Raw genomic sequence first — 21,734 nt, 5'->3', positions numbered from 1 at the left:
TCATATAGAACCCCATTAATCGCACTAAGCTTAAGGTCGCAGCGGGGAAATTACTGCAATGTATTTTGGTGTGAGTTTGGCGACACAACGTGGACTGTCAAATCAGTCTCTAGCCATCTCAGAGTGTCTGACTTCAAAATAAAACCCTTCATTGCTGATTCAGATGTCTATACACTTAATTTAATACCGTGCACAAACGATTTGGGGAGGGCTGCGTGCAGTTTGCAGGTATTGGGATGTGAAAGGAGTTCTTCATCTTCACGACGTCCCGCACTTTGTGCCTAAGGCTTTTATTGTGGAAATGAGTGAACTATCACCTGGAGAGAGCGCGGCGCGGCGCGGCTCAGCATCCCATCCAGCTGGAGTGAGTCTCAGGAAAGCGCTGCGTTTGGACTGTTGGAGGAGGAGCAGACGACATGTTCCGTCCCGATACCAGAGGGATCTTTCTTTCTCTGTGTCTTACTCGAGTGGTGAGTCATTTGAATATTGTTGCATGTATTAACACAAAAGGAAATAGAAAAAGTACTGATGAAAACTTCACGTTGCCTTCAAGGCGGAAAATCTCTTCCATACGGGATAAGCTATTGTCCTGGTCTTCTGCGTTTTATTGTCTCAGTTTAGACACACGTGGACCTTCCTGCACGCGCTATAGCCTTTCTATGGAGGCAGCTCTTTGTCTCATTCAGTCCGTCTTGGAATAATTTATTGCACGCATGACGCATGCAAATCATTTCAAAGATGATTGTAAACTTAAAAGATAACTCAAGCAAGTTCAATTATGCGCATTAAATCAGCACTTGTCATAATTAATTTGCATTGCATGGTCTTTACTTCTTTTTTTCATACACGATATAAAATAGGACTTATAAATGAAAAGTTTCAGACATATAGTGAAGTCAGTGCAGAATCCTATTTTGGGGTTAAAACTTGAAGGTGACTTGAGGAAATGCCTTGTTAGTAGCAGAAATCTCTTAATAGGGTATCAGGTTGTATGAGCATGTGACTTGTGTTTTATGGTACATTAAATGAGATGCAGACATGCACAACATCACTTCATGTTTCAAATGAACCCTGAAAGTGTCACTCTGGTTGGAAAGCTGATTACCATATCCAAGAAACCAGTTTGAGTATATTTTTGCCATCTTGCCCTATTTTTCATGCGTGTGTTTGGGTGGAATTGTACTTGGGTGTCAAGCGAGATTGGATAGGATGTGTAACATGAGTTTTGAAATCCGTGACCTTCAGAGTCGTAGCCCAGCAGATGCTACAAACTGGTTCATGCCTGATGTAAAGAATTGCTCAGTAACAAGCTCTCTGCAGAACCTGGCTGGTCACACAAACATGTGTTGGTCCAAACCTTTGATCCACTGTTTTCTGTTTGTCTTCTAAAAAAAAAAAAAATTGGTTCAATGTCGGGGTCCTCTCTGTTGCTGGAGCTACGTCGTTCCTTTCACACACAGCATGACCAGATGACTGCTCACACTGAGCAAGTTAAGTGAGTTCTTCCTCTCCACTGTCAGGCTGGTTAGTGTTAATCGATTTGATCTGAAAGGAATTTGGACTGAATTTGGTTCTACGTAGACTTGAATCAAACCGGTTTGTGTTGCAAAATGATTTAAGATGCTAATTGTTTTGAACTGATTGCTCAATGAATGAACTCTACTGAGCTGAATGTTCAGGTAGAATAAAAAAACTGAGAGCACCCTAATACATGGGACCTACAGCAGGATCTTGCAGCTGTTGATCTGACATGGTCCTAGTCAAAACCCTGAATTTGTTTCAAGGAGAGGCTGCTGTGGCAGGGAACCCCTCAGATATCTGACAGCTGACTACAAGAATTGAAGTCATCTCAACCAAAGGAGGGGAGACTTGGTTTAGGGTATAGGATGTCCTAAGTTTTCCTCTACAAAAAAAAGCCATATTTTTATTGTTGCATTTTGCTAAATGAATCAAACAACCTTAATTCAGATCAACTGCAAATCATTTGCTTTCGTAAGAGTTGGATGCATTTAAACAAAAATTGGTTTAATGCCATTTTGTAAAATTTTAACAAAATGTGAAGTATTCGCTTCACCTTTTTTTGAGGGCGTCTCCAAAATTAAACCGAACTGCTTTCCTCTCACAGGAACATTTATTCATTAGAAAAAGTCATTTTGTTCAGACTCAGGGTAATTTTTCACAAACTGAGATTTTCAGACCACAGCTCTTACATAAATTAATGAATAAGGAAAAAAAACAAAAACATATTTAATCTTTTTTTTTTTTAATCTGTGTTGCTCTCGGTGCAAATAAACAACCCGTTATAACCTCCTCACTTATTTGCTACAAGTTTCTAAAGAATTACTTTTTGCAATGAAAACAAACCGATGGCTGCACTTGCTGTATCAATTTGCCTGTCTGCTTGCCCTATCCGTTCAGCTGTGCAAAAAGCGCAGCGTGCAGGAAGCAAACTTGGCCACGTGTCTCACACAGACAGTTTATCGTGTCACATTCACATGCACACACAACAGCTTTGTGGGCGCCATTATTCCGACGCCACCTCGCTAATTTCCTGGCTGAATAGAAATGTGAAAAGCAGGGAACACTGGTTGGTGTGATGATCTGCTTGGCACAGAGATAATGGGAGCGGGGCGCACACTCATCTCCGTTCTCTTTTACCGCTCAGAGGATTGCAGTGACCAGAAACGCTTGTTTCCAAGGAAGGTGAAGTGAAGATAAACAAAAGCAAAATCAGTAACCGCTCTCTCCCTCTCTCTCTCTCATACGCCAGTTGTTCAAATGCGATTAAAACATTGCACTTTAGCCAGCCCCTGGGAGAAAAAAAAACCCCAAGAGATTATCTGTTTTCAGCTGCAGGAGGGGCGGAAAAACTTTAAGACATCCAGCTTCTTATCAGCTTAGTCCGAGTCATTCCGCAAGGAGACAAACTATAGGTGACAAACTTGTTAGTGACTCAGACGAAAAACCGTTAACGGATGAACTTTTGACAGACGACGTGGAATAACTTTTAAGTACAGTAGGTTGCAAAAAAATAATGATTTAGATGAGTTCTCCTCTGAGACGCCGTTTTGAGCTCATCTAACTCCTGGCAACAAAGCTAATAAACTTATTTGCATCATAGGTCAAAATATTCCCCCTGTGTGCTCACAATCTGAACTTCAGAGGCTGACCTTGTTTGTTCACTCTCTCTGATTGAAAGAACATACTTTTTTATATATTTTTGTGTGCCAGAGTGTAGTAGTGCACCTGATTCGCTGTTGGAAACAGAGGGTAGCGCCTGCAAAGCGGGCCCGGTGCTTTTTAGGTAGTTATAGTGGATAATGGGTTTCACCTCACTAGGAATATGTTCTTTTTTTTTTTGTTTGTTTTTTTCATCACTGGCCTGGCAGAATAAAGGGGGTCTTTGGCCTTGCATTTAGTTTCAGTGCTCACATTATACAGATTTACGTTACACAGACCCCCTAATCTCTCCTTCTCCAACCTCTGTTTCTGTCCTTCAAATGCAGCACAGTGTCTCCCTTCATCACATCACTCTGCTGAAACAGGGGAGAACAACGCGTGCCCTTGGAGCTTTGCAGCGACCCAGTCTTGACTCACTTTATCCCCCCCCACCACCACCACCACCACCACCACAATATTGAGCATCGGTCTCATATCTCCGGATCCATCGTTGCACAGGATGTCGTCACAGCGTTCCCTCGTGTGAAAACAACACTTATCTGACCCGTGGGGGTATCCATCTGTCTGCTTCCTTACTCCCAAGTAGTCTGGATTGCGTTTTGATTGCACATATTTACAACGGTGAGAGTGAATGAAGTTGCCCTAACGTGCAAAACAAACTGAAATCAGATAAAATACATCAAAGATATATATAAATATACAAACACACAACAGTGGCCTGAAGATCCCCAGAAGGAATCAGAAACTTGAGTGGATTCCAGGAAACAACCCAAAGATGGAAAACTCTTTTAGTTAAATATGTTTTCAATATGGGACATTTTGCTGTGTTTATGTTTTTTTAATGTGTTCTGAACCGACACACGTTTGTTTTTGTTTTTTGTTGAGTCTTCTGTTTTGCGGTTATTTTTGTGACCGAAGGGGAGAAAACAGCAGCACAGTCAGTCACACTGAGCTGAACGCCAGAGGTTTCTGTGGAAGGAAAATCTTATGCAGACATGAACCAGCATTTATACACCATCAGGTGGACAATATGAATCATATTTGGTGGTTTAAAGGGTCTTGATAGATGTTAAATAACTGTCTTATTTTCAAAATATTAAAATTAATGTCGGCGCATTACGTTTTTTTAATTTAATTGTATGTTATTTTGTGTTTTACCTAAATAATTCACAAATTAGTCACAGGGGTTTGTCAATTGTTTAACTCTTTAGGTTAAACAGATTTTGACTTCCTCACAGGTACATTTGGGCCACTTTTAGTGTAACAGTTCTTCCACATTTTACTCATTTTAATTGTTGCTCTGGCTGTGATATGGACATATTTATGTAGGTATTTATTGTATTGTAGCTACAAACTCATCACACATCAGCTTCTGTATTTATTGAGGCATCACTTAAACTGCTTGGACAAGGATCATAAAATAAAAACACCAGACGACATATGACGATTATTTCCATCAGTGAAGTTGCCCATGCATTTTGTTAGACGGTGTTGGAAAAATTTTAAAGTTTAAAAGTTTTATGTTATAAAACAGGAAGCGCCAGGTCTGACCTTCATATCTGCATGACTAACTAACTTTAGCAACAGAATATTAAAATCCTCGTCCTTCTCATTTTTTCAGTAAATACAATTTATGCAAATGAAGTGTTGAGCTGGTCTGTTTTTTTTTCATCCCCATTGTAACTTTATTTGGATTTAAACGATAACTACAGATTGCTACTGCGCGTGTACTTTGATTGAGACAGCATTTAACAAGTTCTTTAAAAAGAACTAACTCTTTTGAAAAATATTTTCAAATGCACAGACTTTAAAAAGAAACAACTGATGGTTCTTTTAAATAAATTAAACCAAGTGACTAAAGAGAAGATGATTTATTTTCTGCCTTGGCAAGCAGCTCACAGCGATGACTGTCGGAGCCATTGCCGATGACAAATCAGCCTGAAGAGTGACAAACAATCCATGGGGTGAAGAGTCGGAGCTGAAGTGAGTTTGTAAATGTCAGCATAATCCAACACTGATAGAAAACATACATGTTGAATGCTCTGATACTCCATTAAAAAAAAAAAAAACAGAGAAAGAAAAATAGAACCAAATTTACAAAACCAGAAAATGTGAATCCCGCACATTATACGGCATGTCTCTGAATTGGTTTACGCAGGCTCTGCAGGAGGCAGAATAAACTTTAGTTATCCTTTGCCTGCCTTTGAACTGGAAGAGCAGAAACAACGGGGTAAATTGCACAACCACATCTCTCATTATATTGTTAGTGCGACATTAGGAAGAAAGAGAGTTTGCGAGGTCTCCCAACGTTTTCATTCATCAGTGGCGAGGGCAGGCGCGGTGCTGATGATGAGACGGTTGCGTGTTTGTTTCCAATTTGAGGGAATGAGGAAAACATTTCTCTGCCGGCAGGGGTTTGTGCAGTCCCAACAGGCTTCCCAAAAGATGTTACTTCCTGTCGCTGTTTTTGACATGAAAAGGTGTCGGTAATCTTGCACAAATGCAGGCCCTGGTTTGTCTCTAACCGGGACATTTTTTGGTGCACGCGTGGACGTGCCTATGCGAGCGATATTGACATGAAAAGTTATTTTCCAGGATGTTATGTTCGCGTTTGGCCACATCACAACTTCAATGTGTTTCGCTGGGATTTTCTTCAACCAAAACAAATTGGCATATATGTAAAGATTTTGCTACAAATAGAAATATAGAAAAAGCATTTGCATTCAACCACCTTCATTCAGCCCCAAAGACGAGCATGTTTAAAACCTGCTCATGGGTTGTTATTTTCAAAAGGTGCTGTCAATCTGAGAAACAAGTCATCAGGACATATATTCCAATTTTCTGAGTAAGTGTATTAGTGTGTATAAATGGCCCAGTCAAAGTCCGTGAATCTTCACACAGAGCGATTGATCTTTCTATCAGAAATAGTTACAGCACCCATCAAGGTCACCGTACGGGACAGCAGCGCTAAGAAAGATGACGACTGGGGAATAATCTCTGTGACGTCCCCCAGCAACGTGGCGTCTGATTTGGTTCGTCAAGAGTTTGTCAGAAACGCGCCACGCAGACGCATCTTGTTTTCCCTTCAGGGCTTTTTTAACTAAGACGGAAATGACCCGAAACAAGGACGCCGTCGAATCAACATGCGTATCAGAAACGGAGCTGGTTCCACTGGTGCTCTGTCTGGTGTCCTGCCTCGCCCCGCTACCGTCCACCGGGTGCAAATCTCTTTCAGACTAAAAGGGGACGGAGGGGGGCCCCGAATCGGCAGCCTCAAAATTACACAGCGTGAAAACGACAAAATGCAAAACGTTCCTTCCTCATAAAGCAATTTTGGCAGCAGACAGCCACATGATCGTCATGTCATGATTTTCCTAATTACACGCTGTCACAGCTATTTGAACCGCTCTGAAATCTGCTGTACACGGAAACTCATACCTTTAGATGTCTGATTTATTCCTCACATTTAATCTTTATTGCCATTGACAAAACGCTAACACCTCGGAGTTCAAATTTACGCTTACAAATATCTGCTTTTATTTCTGTTTAGAAAAAAAGATGCCCCAGACGATAAAACCATCCGAACAGATTTAGGTCCCCATAACACCAGATAACCACAAACACATATAAACATCATAATTTTGTGCTTTATGATGTCTCTGAAAGGATGGGGAAAAAAAAAAAAAAAACGTAAGAGGAAGACCCCACCACTCTGTGGAGAATTTTCATCAGTCGCCCCAGTGTTGCAATATCCTGTCGTAGTGAACAAAACAAGACCCGGCTCTCTGCTCTGACCTTTAGATTGAGACCACTTAAGTTCACCGGCAGAATGAATAGTAAAAAACAAAAAAAAAAGAAAAGACGGAGGAGTCCTGATTTTACCCATTGTGGTAGAACAACTCCAGCACCGTTACACTCATAAGCAGGCGTCTTAGTTTGCACCACTTTCCTTTTTAGGTTATTTTTGCCTCTATTTTTTTATGATCCAAACATTTAAAATTTGATGAAAAACAACAGTTTTGCCAAACAGTCATTATGTGTTTATAGGACAAACAGGGTGCAATATTTTAACACTGTGATATATGATGTTATTCCCAGATAAATCTTTCTGGGGACGTTCACAGAACCGACCTTCTATGAAGACTTCAGACTCTTCCTCCCGATCTCATTAACTTAGTATTTCAAAAGACAGATGATGCATTTTTAAATTGGGGCCAAAGTAATATTGGAGCAGGAGCCAAGTTGTTCACGCCATTCTCTTCACATCTCAACACGTTGACTATTTCCATAAATGTTTTATGTACAGCCTGCGCTAACAAGGGGAGACAGCGCATTGACCATTACTAAAAACATCAATTTTTAACTTCTGCACTGGACGTCCTTTTCAAGGTCAAAATCCTACATCTCCCTATACAGAACACTAAATCTTCTTTTTTTTTTTTTTTTACTTTGAATCTTTGGATTTCTGTGCCCATAATAACCATGTTTGCATATTCTGATTCCATTCAGTGTCTCTTTACAGACGCATCCTTCCTCTGAAGTGTCATTAACTTCTGCAAATTGACAGAGCAGTCGAATGCAAATTTAGTTCTTTTTTTTATTTTTTTAATATTATTGCTGTTGTTTGTTGTTTGAAAGTGTAAACAACCTGATGGACTTCTGAGCAACATTAGAGGGATTTTGCACTGTGTTGCTGGAAGCAAAGATTATCATCTGTGTCCTTAGGGACAACCTCTTTAAATGAATCACTCTAACTCCCCCCTTCTGGGCGCTACGATGAACGATTATTGTGCTTAATGTCACTGACGGAAATAGGTGAGTTTTACCAAAAGGGTAGTGTTTCAGAGGGAGACCAAAATGAGTCACTGCCCTTTCAGAGGCTCTTTTTTTTAAAAATTATTTTTAAACACATGGAAGGCTTTTGGATCGCTTCAGAAGGCAAAGTAATGCCACCTGTTTATATAAATATTCACTTTTTGATGTCTAAGCTTATTTTTTATTCGTCAATGGAAAAGAAAGTGATTTAATTGCACTTAAACAACAAGAAACACTCATTAGAACCAAACAAAAAGGTGTTTTCTATCTGAGGACATTGTTAGGACACCATAACGCCACAAAGCTAGCTTCATCCCTTTGGCTCAGATAACTTCAGAGCAGTTCTTACGTGCTTTCTGTTGGTGATCCTTCCTTTTCTTTATTCTCAGCCCATCCTTTGTGGATTTACTGGTTGGTTGCAGGATCCAGTTCTGCTCTTGTTTTACTTTTATAGATCCTCTCACATCTTTTTCTTTTTTTTTTTTTTTCTTTTACCTTATGGTAGGCCTGATAAATTCTATAATGGTGAGCCGGTCGTTGTTCTGCTGCAGCAAAAGCAAAACATCCCCAAAACCGTCACACCTCTTCCTCCGTGCGTCACAGTTTGCATGAGGGTTTGTTGCCTGAATCCCATATTTGATTAAAACCAGACATGCCATCTGCTCTTGTGGCCAGAAAATAAATAATTCCAGACTCATCGGTCCAACGACAGATATTCCAAAAGTCCTGGTCTATATATCTGTGTTTTAAATTGCAACACATCTTTGATTGTCCTCTGGTGCAGATGGAGACTGACTGCTTTGAAATCTTTTTGAGATCTATTGAAATCCACATGAACTTCTACTCTCTTTTTTCTGATGACTTCAGCTTTTAGGATCTCACCAAAGAGGATTTACTCTCACTTCTACAGTGAGAGGTTCGCCAAGCTAAACCTCTGAGATTTAAGCAGGACAAATCTCTTCATTTGCTGAGCAGCGATGTTTTCATATCGTTCACCTGATGTGACAGGCGGTTTTTTGCCATACAGTGGAAATGAATGTCAGGGGGGGTAGGGTGACTTAATTCGTTCCTCAACAGAAATATCATTTTTTGGAAATAGGTTTTTATAAAAACACACTTGCGATCAATCACGAAAGGTAGATCGTGTCAGTTGAGTCTGTCAGCATTGATACGAGCATTCATAATTATTTCTCCACATCCCCGCATCTCTGCATATGTTGAATATATCCTCCCTTGCTTTCCTGCCTCCAGGCTTTGTCCCTTTTGCACCCGGAGTGTGAGTTCTACTTTCAGCTGGAGAAAGAGGAGCGGCTCTGCCTGCAGTACATCGCCGAGCAGGAAAACAGAAGCACGGAAGGTGTGTGCTTTTTCACTTTTTAAAAACAAGCAGCGCCTGCAGAAGCGGCTCATGAATCGAAAAGTGGGCTGCGTGTGATATGAAATATACAGCAGGTGGTCACTGTTCACATTAAATTGCAGGAAAGGCCTCACCGAGAGCCATGGGCCGTTTGGGAAGATTGTTTTACGGTGCGGAACGAAAACAGCCTCAGTGATCTGTCACCGAGGTGCATGTGTAGAATGAAACATTAGGCATGGTTTCATGAAGGATAGTGATAAATAAAGGAAAGGTCTACTGAGTGCTGTTTGTTAATTGTAATTTTAGAGGCATTTGAAACAACGCTGTTTGGAATAATTGTTCACGCCATTTGCATACATTTTTTTTTTCTTTTTGTTTCCATCATGACTACATAATCGCATAAGGCCTGTCTCGACTGAAATAGCAGCATATTTTTAACTTTCTGTCCTGAAATCTCTTTTGGAAAGGTTGCAGACCGTTATGGGATGAAGTTGTCTGCTGGCCTCACGCTGTTACCGGTGAAACTGTGCAAAGAGGTTGTCCTGCAGTCTTTTCTCTGTTCAGAAACATCACAGGTAGGTGACTCAGCCGGTTAAAATAAAACACCCTGAATTGTAAACTCACGCTGTGATTAAGTCAAAATGTAACACGCTTGAAAACTATAAAGTTTTTAGTTGTTTAAGGGTGTATTGTGAAGTAGTCTCATCAGGTTGTCATGGGTGGTAATTAAACTTTATCTCTAATAATAGCTGAGTAAATCTAATAAAGACTGCATATACAACTTTGTTGTTGCAAAATGAGTGAATGAAGAGTTAGTGTTGCAAATACCGTAGTTTTTTTTTTTTTTTTTTTTATGTTTTAGGTATATGTTATGGACTTAATTTCAAAGGACAAACAAAAAAAGTTTGTTCTGTAACGCGTCAAGTGGAGGTAGTTTTAGTAATCTGAGCTGGCCTAAAATTTTAGCATTTTAGCTCGATTTAAGTTAAGACACATTTTAAACAGAGCATGTAACTAATACTGTATGTTGACTGCATGACTGTGAGGCCTGTGTGAAATGCAAATAAACCAACCTGAACTTTCATAAGAACAAAAGAAGTTCACAGAAGATTTATTCTCAAAAGTCAATTGAAAGCTGACATCCAACAATGATAGAATGTGTCAAAGTCATACATTGAAGTAGAAAAAAACAAGCAGTGGAGCTCAGATAAGAGCCTTCTAGATCAAACTCAGGAAGTCCTTGAGAGGGGCACTGCAGGTTTGATAATTAGAAATACGGACAATGTCTGTGGAGCAGCAAAAAAGCAACTGAGGGAACATAAATCGGAAATGAAACAAGGACAATGACTGGAAAACAACAGTAAATCCATTACCAGCAAAATCTTGCTATGAAATCACAAAACAGAAAACGCTTGGTGGCAAATATATTCGCAACCTGATACCCAAGTGGGCTTAATTGGGATTCTGTGTGACATCAAGGTAAGCTGGTGCAACATTGTGATGTAAAAGAAAAATTAAATTTGGTTTTAATTTTTTTTATTTTTATTTTTTTGCAAATAAAAATCTCATCGATGTGGGATGTGTGTGTTCGGCACCTGTGCCAATGCTAGAAACATTATTTTGCTGCAGTTAAAGCTGCAATGAATCTACTAGCTTTAAATATGTGGAGAAATTTTTTACCATTCTTTTTTGCAAAATAGCTGAAGCTCAGTCGGATTGGGTTGGTAATCTCACTGTAATATAGGCGTAAAAAACCCAAATGGCCAAAAAAAATGTACAGTTCAAGCACATGGATTTTTATTTATTTTTGCTTTAAATCAGATCTGTATTGGTGTGAACCTAATTTAATTGAAATTTCAGAACCTGCCCACAAAATGAACAAACATGCCAACTTGTATTGCGTTCTACTGACAAGAAGTCAGTAGTTGATCTAGAAATATCAAACCTAATTTAACCACATTCCAGCTGCACAGCAAATTTGGAAGTGTTCCATCAACTCCTACAGAGTTAAATGCAACACCTTGAAAGTGTCTATAATGGTCCAATCTGGATGGCGTAGAAGTTATACTTCTGAAAGTGTTATTTGTGATAGAGTTGAATCAACACTCATAGTAGTTGAAATCAAATACACTTCAGTGTTAATCTACCCAACACTAGTGTATATTGTCATAAGTTAACACTATGGACATGTTAATGTAACAGAACGGTGTAAAGTATATATTAACATAGAAATCTGAGTTTTGAAATACTACTGGCAGGGTGTGCTGTGGTGGCGCAGGGGCTAAGCACAGGCCACATATGAAGGCTCTAGTTTTCAATGCGGCTGTTGTGGGTTTGCTTCCTGGTCTTTAGATGTGCCACAGGTTCAAAACACCAGAGTCAAATGGCTCAATTGCCTCCTCATTGCATAGATACGTTTTCCAGAGTCCTGCTAATTACCTAATTATTGTATTCAGGTGTGGTGCCGCAGCGGCACATCTAAATGTTGCAGGACAGTGGTCCTCCAGGACTGGAGTTTGACACTTGTGGCTTAGATCAAGCCAATGGTCCAGCACAGCCACTCCTCCATTTTGCAGTCTACAGCCAAAAACTTAAAGAAAACGACCCCGCAGCTAAATAATGTTAACTCAAATGGCCTCCAGATTTTCCTGACAGTTTCAATGTTCGGTTAAGATAATAAATAATTGTATAAACCGTGATATCCAAACAAATAAATGTACGTTAAGCAAACTATGTATAGCAATCGATACTCTTGTGTAAACGGAAAAATAATGCCTCCATAAAAAATAGTCAAAACCATGATCATTTTAACATGGAACTTACCTTGTTATAATAAGCTCCAGACAAGACTCCATATTGCTGCCTCCGCTCCTCAGGCAAACATGTGACGCAGTAGCGGAACAAGACGGCGTCGGCCGGGGGCGGGGCTAATGACCGGGCCCAAATAATAAAGCTCATGATAATTTAACTTTACAACATGTACATGCCCGCAACAGCGGAGCTAACAAGTTTAATCACCACAGAGAGCGACTATGTCATTTTGAAGTCCATCTGACATGAAGTACAGCAAACCAAGAGAAGAACAGAAACATCAGGCTACTGGTCACCAATGATGAAACAACACAAATTCAAAACATGTTAACGTTCCGTAGAAATGCTCTAGCTAGTTTGCCATTTGTTGCCAAGTGACTGATGATAATGTTGGTGACAAGCTTTACCCAGAATGCACCTGGAGACAATAAGGCCGATTCATTCATTTGTGTCATAAAGTTAAATATAAGAGTGAAAATAAAGCCAATCATGTGGCACAACATTTTATTCAACATTTTACACCCACTATGTCACTAAAATCAGTCAGTCTGGTAAGGTTTTGAGCAACCATGAGTCAACAATGGGGCACCCTACTATATAACCTACTGGGGTATCAAATTGGTTTTAACAGGAGAGGGCTTTCACATCAGATGCTAGAAAGAAAATTTGGATACCTGAAGACATATTTTACCTCGTATGTTGGTCCCCCTGTAGGTCCAGGCTGGGGACCTGCTGCAACCCCCACCCTACACTATCTGTTGCTCCTTCCCTGATGTGATGTCACAAATATGTTACTATTGTGGGAGGAACTGTTTGATGTTGGATCTAATTTAGAAATCAACACTGGACTGGATTGCTTTTTGTTTAACTCTTTAGTGAGTGTTAGGGTTTTAACATACAACACTTGCACTGGAAATCTGACACTTCCGAATTTGCTGTGTGGAAATAGGAAAATCAGTGCAATTAACTAATTGTGGTATGTAATAACCAGCCTAAATACTGTTAGAGATACAATCTACAGCATTTTGTATCTCAGATGGTATGAAATGAAACACAGAGAGAAGTTGTACATATATTTTATGTGATCTAAATCATGTCACTTACCTCTGACTGTACGTTCAGTGACGCTGTCGCTTGCAGCTTCAAAGGGGTTTTCTCCTTAGATTACCCCATTTATAGCTTCACCCATTTTGACACAAACTCTGTCCAGCTTTAATGTCACACGGCTGAAGAAAAGCATCCTCACAGTATGCAGCCGTGTCCTCCAAAAGCACAGTATGCAACTGCAGCCATCATCCTACACTGTGGCTGTGTTCAGGATGAAGTCCAGTGTTAGCTTTCCTCCAAATGTGATGTTGAAAAGTTTACTTTGAATCTCATCCGATCAGACCAATCTTTTACACATTTGCTGAGTCCCCTGCAGGGCTTATAGCAAACTTTAAACAGGACATTTTATAGCTTTCTCTCAAGAAACAAACCGTTTATCCCAGGAGAAATCCATATTTGTGGATCTTCTGTCAACAATTATTGGCTGCTATTGTTATCAGTTTTCTATGTGTAGTCTGCCAGTTTGGGAGCATAGCCTACTTTTGTTAGATTTGCAGCTGTGCTGTTCTCTTTATTGTTCAAATCTTGGAATATCGTTTTATTGCCTACCTTGTTTTCTCACAGCTTTATCTCCAATCTATCTGATGTTTTCCTTGGTCTTCATGATGCTGTTTATTAAGTAAAGTGGGCTAAAACGTTTACTTCTGAAGCCATCACAGAACAGCAGGATGTATACTGAGATTAAGCTAAGCACAGTTTACTAACTACTTTACTTTTATAGGCTATTGGTTGCACTGGATTTTCTTTAGGGCTGTCAAAGTTAAGTGAGCTAAATTCTCCAGTTCTCACTAAAACACTTGCAAAATTTCTTGTGAACTTGTGAATGTTTTATTTTTTTTTTCTCCACTCGTTTTAGGTTATTTTAAGATCTGAAAACCATTCATCATTTTGTTTTCACGTGACAAGTAAGTGATTCTATGTAAGAAATACGACTGCTTAGAGGTTTTATTTTTTTCTTTTCTTTTTTTTTTTTCTTAAAAAAATAGAGAGGCTCAAACATGCTCCAGAAATTTCCTCTCCACAATACAGTTGAGTTCTTGATCACCTAATGTCTGTCTGTAGGGTCGGTGAGCCGAAACTGCACGAGCCGCGGCTGGTCAAAACCTTTTCCAGCGTACCACATCGCCTGCACTGTGGATGATGACATTCCCGAGGTAAGGGTCGCCGAAGCACGACAGCTTAACGGGTCAAACAGAGAAACGCGGGACTCCGAAGATTAGGAGCGCAGAGGTCGATGAGAATATTGGAAACAGCTGGAGAAAAGAGCGGGAGCAAACCGAGAGCTGTCTGAAAAAAAGGGGGAGGAAGCACATAAAAAGCACAAGGACAAAGCGAAGGGCAAATCTGTGGCAGAATCAACACACCAAACAGGCAGTGAAAAGAGGGACGCTCCATATGTCAGGAGCTGCGTTTTTCTCATGTTAATTTTAAAGCACATTGACGTAACGGTGAACAGGCTTCCTGGAAGAGAAAAGAAGACCTATTTTGCTGTAAGACCAAAAATATGTTTGACGGACAGAGTCATAAGTCACTCAGCAGGAAATAGCTGAAATTATCTAATTTCCGTGAAAAGAAGAGAATGGCACTTAATCACAATGTTGCTTTTGGAGGACACCGGCAGAGAGATGGTGCACCTTTTGTTTTGATGTAAAAAGCCCAGTAAATGTTCTAAAAGCCGCATTGATAGGATCTCCTCTGCATTTGTTTTGCAGCCGCCTCTTGAGTACAGTTAAGTCTCAACTTTACCAGTAATTTAGTCTCATTTAGGGACATTACTCTTTGCTTATTTATTTTGAAGTCCGACAGCTTTGATATTTCAATATAATGTCCTTTCACACAAATCCGTCTTTCTTGCTCCGCTTTTAGACGGAGCAGTCGTACTTTGCCACCGTGAAGCTGATATACACCATCGGCTACAGCATCTCTCTGGGTGTGCTGGCTGTGGCTGTCTTCATTCTGCTGATGTTCAGGTATGAACGTGATAGTTAAAGACCGTCCTGGGTTGTACGCCAAATATCGATCAGTGAGCCACACGGACTTTAGAAATACTGTTCACAGCTCTGTTTGGAAACACTCTACGGCTCTGGGAAAAATAAAAAAATAAGAAATGACGAGACCACTGGACTGAACCCTGTTGAAAACCTCATTGTTACTCTACTAAATATTGATTTCTGAACTCTTCCTTAATTAAAACTTTGGCATTGTTGTTCCTAAATGAATATGAACTTGTTTTCTTTCCGCTATTTAAGGTCTGAAAGCACTGCAAAAAATTGCATGTCAATTGGTGTGACTATTTGTCTTTTTATTTATTTATTTAATTTATTTGTACACTTTTTTTGTCTGTTTGAAACAAGTAACTGGAAGAGGGAAAACTATAAAAACATTATAAGTTTGGCGGAAAGATTTGAAAGAAATGTTTATTTTTCGTAATTGTGCAGTATAGCCTGCAGCACGTTACATTTGTTTGCATGCTTTTCAACAGGAGGCTGAGATGTGCCAGGAACTTCATTCACATCCAGCTCTTCCTCTCCTTTATCCTGAAATCTGCAGCCGTGTTCATAAAGGACGCAAATTTGTTTCCAACTTATGACACCAACCACTGCACCTTGTCCACGGTGAGATAAACACTCCCAACGGGAGAGTTTGGGATTGAATTCCCCGTTTAATTTTTCCCTCTTTGTTTTTTTTTTTTTTTTTTTTTTTTTTCTGTCCAGTTTGCTTGCAAGGCTTCTGTGGTTTTCTGCCACTACTGTATGATTACTAATTTCTTTTGGCTCCTGGTAGAGGCGCTCTACCTCAACTCCCTGCTGCTCTCATCTTTCTACCACAGCCGCCGCTGCCTTTGGGGCCTCAGCATTCTGGGATGGGGTGAGAAGCTCAATATAAAAAAAAAAAAAAAAAAAAAAAATGTCTCTGTAAGCGACAGGCAACAGATGTCAAGATTGTGACTTAAACATGTTTGCATTCTCTGGAGCCAAGTAAACAGTTTTATTTTAGCAATTTAAAACTGTTCAGTTGAAGCAACTTGTTTAGCAATTACTTGGAGCCAGTAGTGAAGTTAGATGACTGTCCAACAGATTGTGTTTAAACTTCTGTAACTTTCAAGCCACTGTCGTATTTGCCAACCTGTCATGTGATTTCTCTTTGAGGTCTCTGACCTGAGCAGGTTGTAGTTTTGTGAGTAGACTATGTGTAGATGTGCAAGAAATTTTTCAGCATAAGCGATACCAAACAGTCATTATGTGTTTACAGGACAAAATGAATGCATAAAGCCTCCTAAAGCCTAATCTGCTCTTAGTAATTGCAGCACAGCTCAGAGACGATCTAAAGGAAAATTCAGTTTCATACACTAATAACAGTGTAATTATGACTTTGCCTTCTCTGTGTGTCTTGATTAGATGTCATTGACATTAATTTTGGTTTCCTGCCTCTCTACAGGTGTGCCTGTTGTCTTTATACTTCTGTGGATTGGATCCAGGGTTTACTTTGAGGACACAGAGTTTGTATAAAACCTCATGACTTTTGGAATTCACTTATGTTGTTCATCTATGTCATTTAGTCTAAGCAATTAAGAATGATGAATCACAGTACGCTAAATAGCTTCATTAAGTTAGAAAATGAGTTTACGTGTGAGGTGTACGTTTAATTTAGGTGGTAAATTATTTTTCGCTCTTACGCGTACTTTATTATTTGTGCTTGGCTTAACTACGCTCTTGTTCAGTTCACATGAAACAACTCCAAACGTCTTTAAAGTGTCTTCGTCTGCAGATGTTGGGACAACACCAAGGACTCTCCTTACTGGTGGATCATTCAGGGACCAATTGTTGTCTCTATAGCGGTAAATGCTCCCATTGAAAAACCCTACAGAATCATACAGATTGTTTGCAGTGATGTTTTTTGATATGAGCAAATATGGCTCAGGTATAGAGGCCACTATCACTACCATCCAAGAGAGTTTTCTGTTGGTTATTTTAAAGCAACAGAAACAGAGTTTGATAAAAAAAAAGTTATGTTTTTTGTTTTTTTTTTCAGAATGGGCTTCATTAGTGGAGTGGAGTGTGTTTTTGATTATTTTCAGCATTATAGGGAGAGTGAATAAGTGGGGTTTAGGGCACAGAAGGAAGAGCACATCAAGACTTCATTCATGCAAAAACCATTACTAATTGTGAAATTATTTTTTTAACCTTTATTTTAGAGACATTTCAGAGGAAGGAACTTGTTAAAAAAAAAAAAAGTTTGTGCTGTTGAAGCAGAGTATAAAAATCTCTACCAACGCCGGACTAAGTCAATTTTACAGTCTGATGATCGTCACTTTGCCTTGACGTTTAGTAATCATGTCGGCATGAACATTTTCTACCATTTCAAGCCTGCGAGAACAGACATCAATTTTTATTTTATTTTATTTATTTTTTTTATCAACAGGTCAATTTTATGCTTTTCGTGAACATCATCAGAATCCTCATACAGAAGCTAAATCCTCGGCTGATCCAGTTCAATAACTCCTCTCAATACAGGTAATACTCAGTAACGTCTGAGCAGTGACGCACTTTCTCAGCCTCAAATGCTGATTGTATGTCTGCTGGAAATATTTTCAAAGAAAGTAGAGCGCTTGTTTGCAACCTTGAAGTCTGAGGACTGCGTTTATTAAATTCAGATTCCCCCCCAGACAAAGTGTAGATTTTTCAGAGTCTTGGACTTATTTGTGGTAAACTCTTGCACTTTCTCAGAGTGATGATTGACACTTCTTTGAATACCTTTTAGCTCTCGGATGCAGTTTGTGCAAAAGCCGTTGATACACTCGTAGTGTGTCCTGAATAATTCATTTGACCTACATGCCGAACATCAATCTGCTCAGTCTGGCCACGTCTACCTTTCCTCTTACCAAGAGCCTTATGAGAATTTCTAATTGAAATAGGCTCGCTAATAGACTGAGTGCGCCCGGCACATCAAGTATGCTGGACCTCATAAAAGACAAATCAAGGTAAGTTAGAAGATGCTTGATTTAATTATCAGCTACAGCGCATCTGTACCTGTAACACAAATACATGCAAACACACACACATGCACATACAGAGTAATCCTCCCAAATGATGTCCGGACTTCCTTTTTACCCATTTGCATTGGCAGCATTCAGATGAGAAAGGCTCTATCTCCGACAGGATGTTTCACCTCTGGTATCTTATCTGGGTTTTATTTCCCTCTGTGCAACAGGCGCCTGGCCAAGTCCACCCTCCTCCTCATCCCTCTGTTTGGAACCCATTACATGTTCTCCAGCTTTCTGCCTGACTACTTAAACAACCTGCGCTTCTACATCGAGCTCTGCCTGGGATCTTTTCAGGTACAAACGTGAACTTGTCACACAAACTCGACTAGTAGCTATGAAAAATGACCTAACCCCATTTGCTTCCGCTTCGTACGTGTGTACACAACCCGTTTTACTTTCATGCTGTATATTAGTTTATTTCTCCTTTCAGCTTCAAACGTTTTTGTATATTATGAGTATTAAACGCCATGTTAAATATAAATTTCTTGAGTCTTGATTTGAAGAGGCCCAGGTCAGAAATCAGGTGTAAATACTTTGTTAACTTTGTCACTTGTTGCACAATATGATGTCATGGTCAGACACAAGGCCAACACAGAAAATGACATTTAAATGCTTTTGAGTATGTTCAGATTCAGATGAGAAAACACTTTGACTGCTTGGAAGCAAACCAAACAGAACTTGAAGGTGATTTAAAACTTTTTGCACAAGCCTGCACTCTCATGAACCGTAAGCATACAAGTCCTCCATCACTGCTTTAAGCTGTATGCATACCTGTGGTCGAACTGCAACGTTAAAGTGAACGAAGACGGGCTCAAGACTTGCTGTCGCACAAAAGACATCCGAAATCCAGTGAACGTGACAATTAATAATACAAATTGTCTCTTTTGCAGGGACTTCTTGTTGCCGTCCTCTATTGCTTTCTCAATCAAGAGGTCAGTACAAACCATACACTCAAGTGTAACACATTCAGAATAACTCCCATCTCTGATGCATAAAGCATGTGTTTAACAATATTGAAGACCTGTGAGAGGTGCGGGGGGGGGGGGGAAAACTGCCAGCACTTAAAGCACCAAAACAATTTGCCACTTCTTTCCGCCTTGTTGCATAAATGAAGGCCCCAATGTGGTTTCAGTAATTATCATAATTAATGCAAGGCTGATCTCCTATCAGTCCCTGAGCATCACCTGTCTGTCTCTCTGTCTGTCTGTCTTTATCTGTCCTAGTGCTTAATAGACATTTCTTGCACTAACTTAATATCTATTAAGTCCCTGATATTAATAGATATTACTAACTTAGCACTAACTTAATATCTATTAAGTTAGTGCAAGAAAACATTTTTCCAATTGCATAAATTGGCAATGCAGTCTTTGCAATTTTTTTTTTTTTTTTTTTTTTATTTAAATACGAGGCTCCAAATGCCAAGGGAAAAATGGATTGCGATTTGTTTTGTATTTTCAAGATTTCACGTGCACTTCTCCAAAATGTGGGGACAGTTGCCCTTTAAATGCTCAATTAGTAGATCCATAACTTTGTTCTGCCCATTCCATTATTGGCTATTGCCAGTTAATTTTTTTGCTTTGACATTTTACTATCCCTTACTCACAAGGAGTTATAATGGCAGCCCATCAATCTCTTATACCATACTTATCCACTGAAACTAAGCGGGCTTGATATTTTAAAATGTTAGACAATGTTTTCTTGGTGCTCATATATATAATTTGTTTTTTCATGACAGAGAGGTGTCTTCTTGTCTTTTTCTTCAGCCTTATGTATGTTCTCCCTTGCACTTAACCTTGTGCTGTAGGTGCAGAAAGAGGTCCACATGCAGTGGCTGAGGTGGCAGGAGAGGAGCTACGGCGTGGTGTCACCCGCGGCAAAGGGGAGCCAGATGGACACTCCCTTCTGATATCTCTCTGGGGTGATAGCCGAATGCTCAAATAGGACTGTTTCTGTGCATATTGTGTCTGTCTAATAAGCTGTAGCGCACGCACAGTGATTGTTTTTGATTCCTCAGCGAGCTTTTTCACGTTTGTCCAAACCGCGGGACAGACTGTCGTACCGACTGCCAGATTCTCTCTGTTCTTCAGGCAAAAACAGAGAGAATCTGAAGTCAACTAAGATTGCAACACAATGCTCACGTCTCACACAACAGTTCTTGGATACGTCTCCCTGACTGCACACTAATCCCATGAAAAGAGCAGCGTTCTGCCTTAGAGGCATCGCTCGTTAAATTAGTGACTCATAATAATTTCATCAAGCTGAGAGATCGGCCTAACAATTATAGAGCCGTCATTTAGAAAATGAAACGTTAATAGGGGGTTTATTTTTAATCAAGAAAACAATGTTTCCTAATTTACATTTTAACGTAAACATGGTGTTGACTGGCCTGTTCAAATCAGTGTCAGCTTTCGATTTTGGTGAGAAAGCGTTGTATGTGCATTAAAAAAATACCTATGTTTGAACATTTTATGTTGTTTTTACTCTTATGCTCCTTGCTTGCTGTGAGTCACACCGAGTCCACGAAGATTGAGGCACGAGTTACCTCAAGACTTCTTCTGCTTTCTTCAGCTGGATTTGGGTTTTCCCAGGGTGCTATTCATACCAGAAACGCCATCGATCAAAGTTTTTTTTGTTCATTTTTCATTTGTGTTTGTATCCTAATTCCCACCTCTGTTTGGTTTTTACTTTGAGGTGTAGTTATGCTTTCTTACTCTCTTTTATTTATTTATTTATTTATTTATTTACTTGTATTAAACTCAGTTTCTACTACTAACTCGCATTCAGCATTGTGTTTGTTGTTGTAAAAAATCTGTAAAAGTGGATTTTAATGATATGATACAATAAATAAGCCTGTTTTTTGGGGGGTTTTTTTGCTTTTTTTTGTCAATCAAATCACTTGTGCAAAATTTGCCTGCATAAAGGCCAGATCTTGACCCTACAGGTCTGCACTTTTTGTGATCTTTGAGTCACAGTGAAGATCAGAGTCATGTAAGAGCATTGTTTGGCCTTAAACTGAATGTAAAACCTGTCATAGTTTGTGCCAGTTGTTACTGAGTCTCCATAATAGATTTTGATGTTGCTGCCTTGTCTTGTCACCACTCTGTATTTCCTGTGAGTTCAAGCATAGACTTTTGTCCTCGGTAGCCTCTTTTAGGGAAGACGGTAACTTTCAGCTGGCAGCTCTAGGAATGTTGAAACACTGAGAATTAATGTCTCACTGTTACTAACTGTGATTTAAGTGATGGGTGACTTTTAAGGACAAAAGCGGGGATTTCTTAACGTTCTCACTCAGAAAGTTAGTGTGGAACAGTGTTTGGAATTGTTTTTGTTTGCGTCACATGAATAAACGTAATAATAAATCAGCTTTTTAAAACCATTGGCATGCTTCGTGTGTTTTTCAACAGTTCAGAAGTTGATTCA

At 39.5% G+C, this 21,734-nt stretch overlaps 1 protein-coding gene across 1 annotated transcript; it reads left to right on the top strand.

Moving 5' to 3' along the window:
- The first annotated feature begins 238 nt into the window (after positions 1–238).
- LOC106963828 (growth hormone-releasing hormone receptor-like) lies at positions 239–21,690 on the top strand. Its single transcript, XM_015058967.1, is given in 14 exon segments — positions 239–381; positions 383–470; positions 9,247–9,352; positions 9,820–9,927; positions 14,333–14,424; positions 15,137–15,240; positions 15,753–15,885; positions 15,985–16,138; positions 16,709–16,769; positions 17,039–17,108; positions 17,693–17,784; positions 18,482–18,608; positions 19,205–19,246; positions 20,119–21,690. Coding segments are annotated over 14 exon segments (1,359 nt in total). The 5' UTR covers positions 239–301; the 3' UTR covers positions 20,221–21,690.
- The last annotated feature ends 44 nt before the right edge of the window (positions 21,691–21,734 follow it).

This window comes from Poecilia latipinna, unplaced genomic scaffold (genome assembly GCF_001443285.1).
Source record: "Poecilia latipinna isolate Pla-1442-1.1 unplaced genomic scaffold, P_latipinna-1.0 Scaffold64, whole genome shotgun sequence".
Lineage (NCBI taxonomy): Eukaryota > Metazoa > Chordata > Actinopteri > Cyprinodontiformes > Poeciliidae > Poecilia > Poecilia latipinna.
The sequence above is the reverse complement of the archived record's forward strand: the minus strand, read 5'-3'. Positions and strand labels throughout refer to the sequence as shown.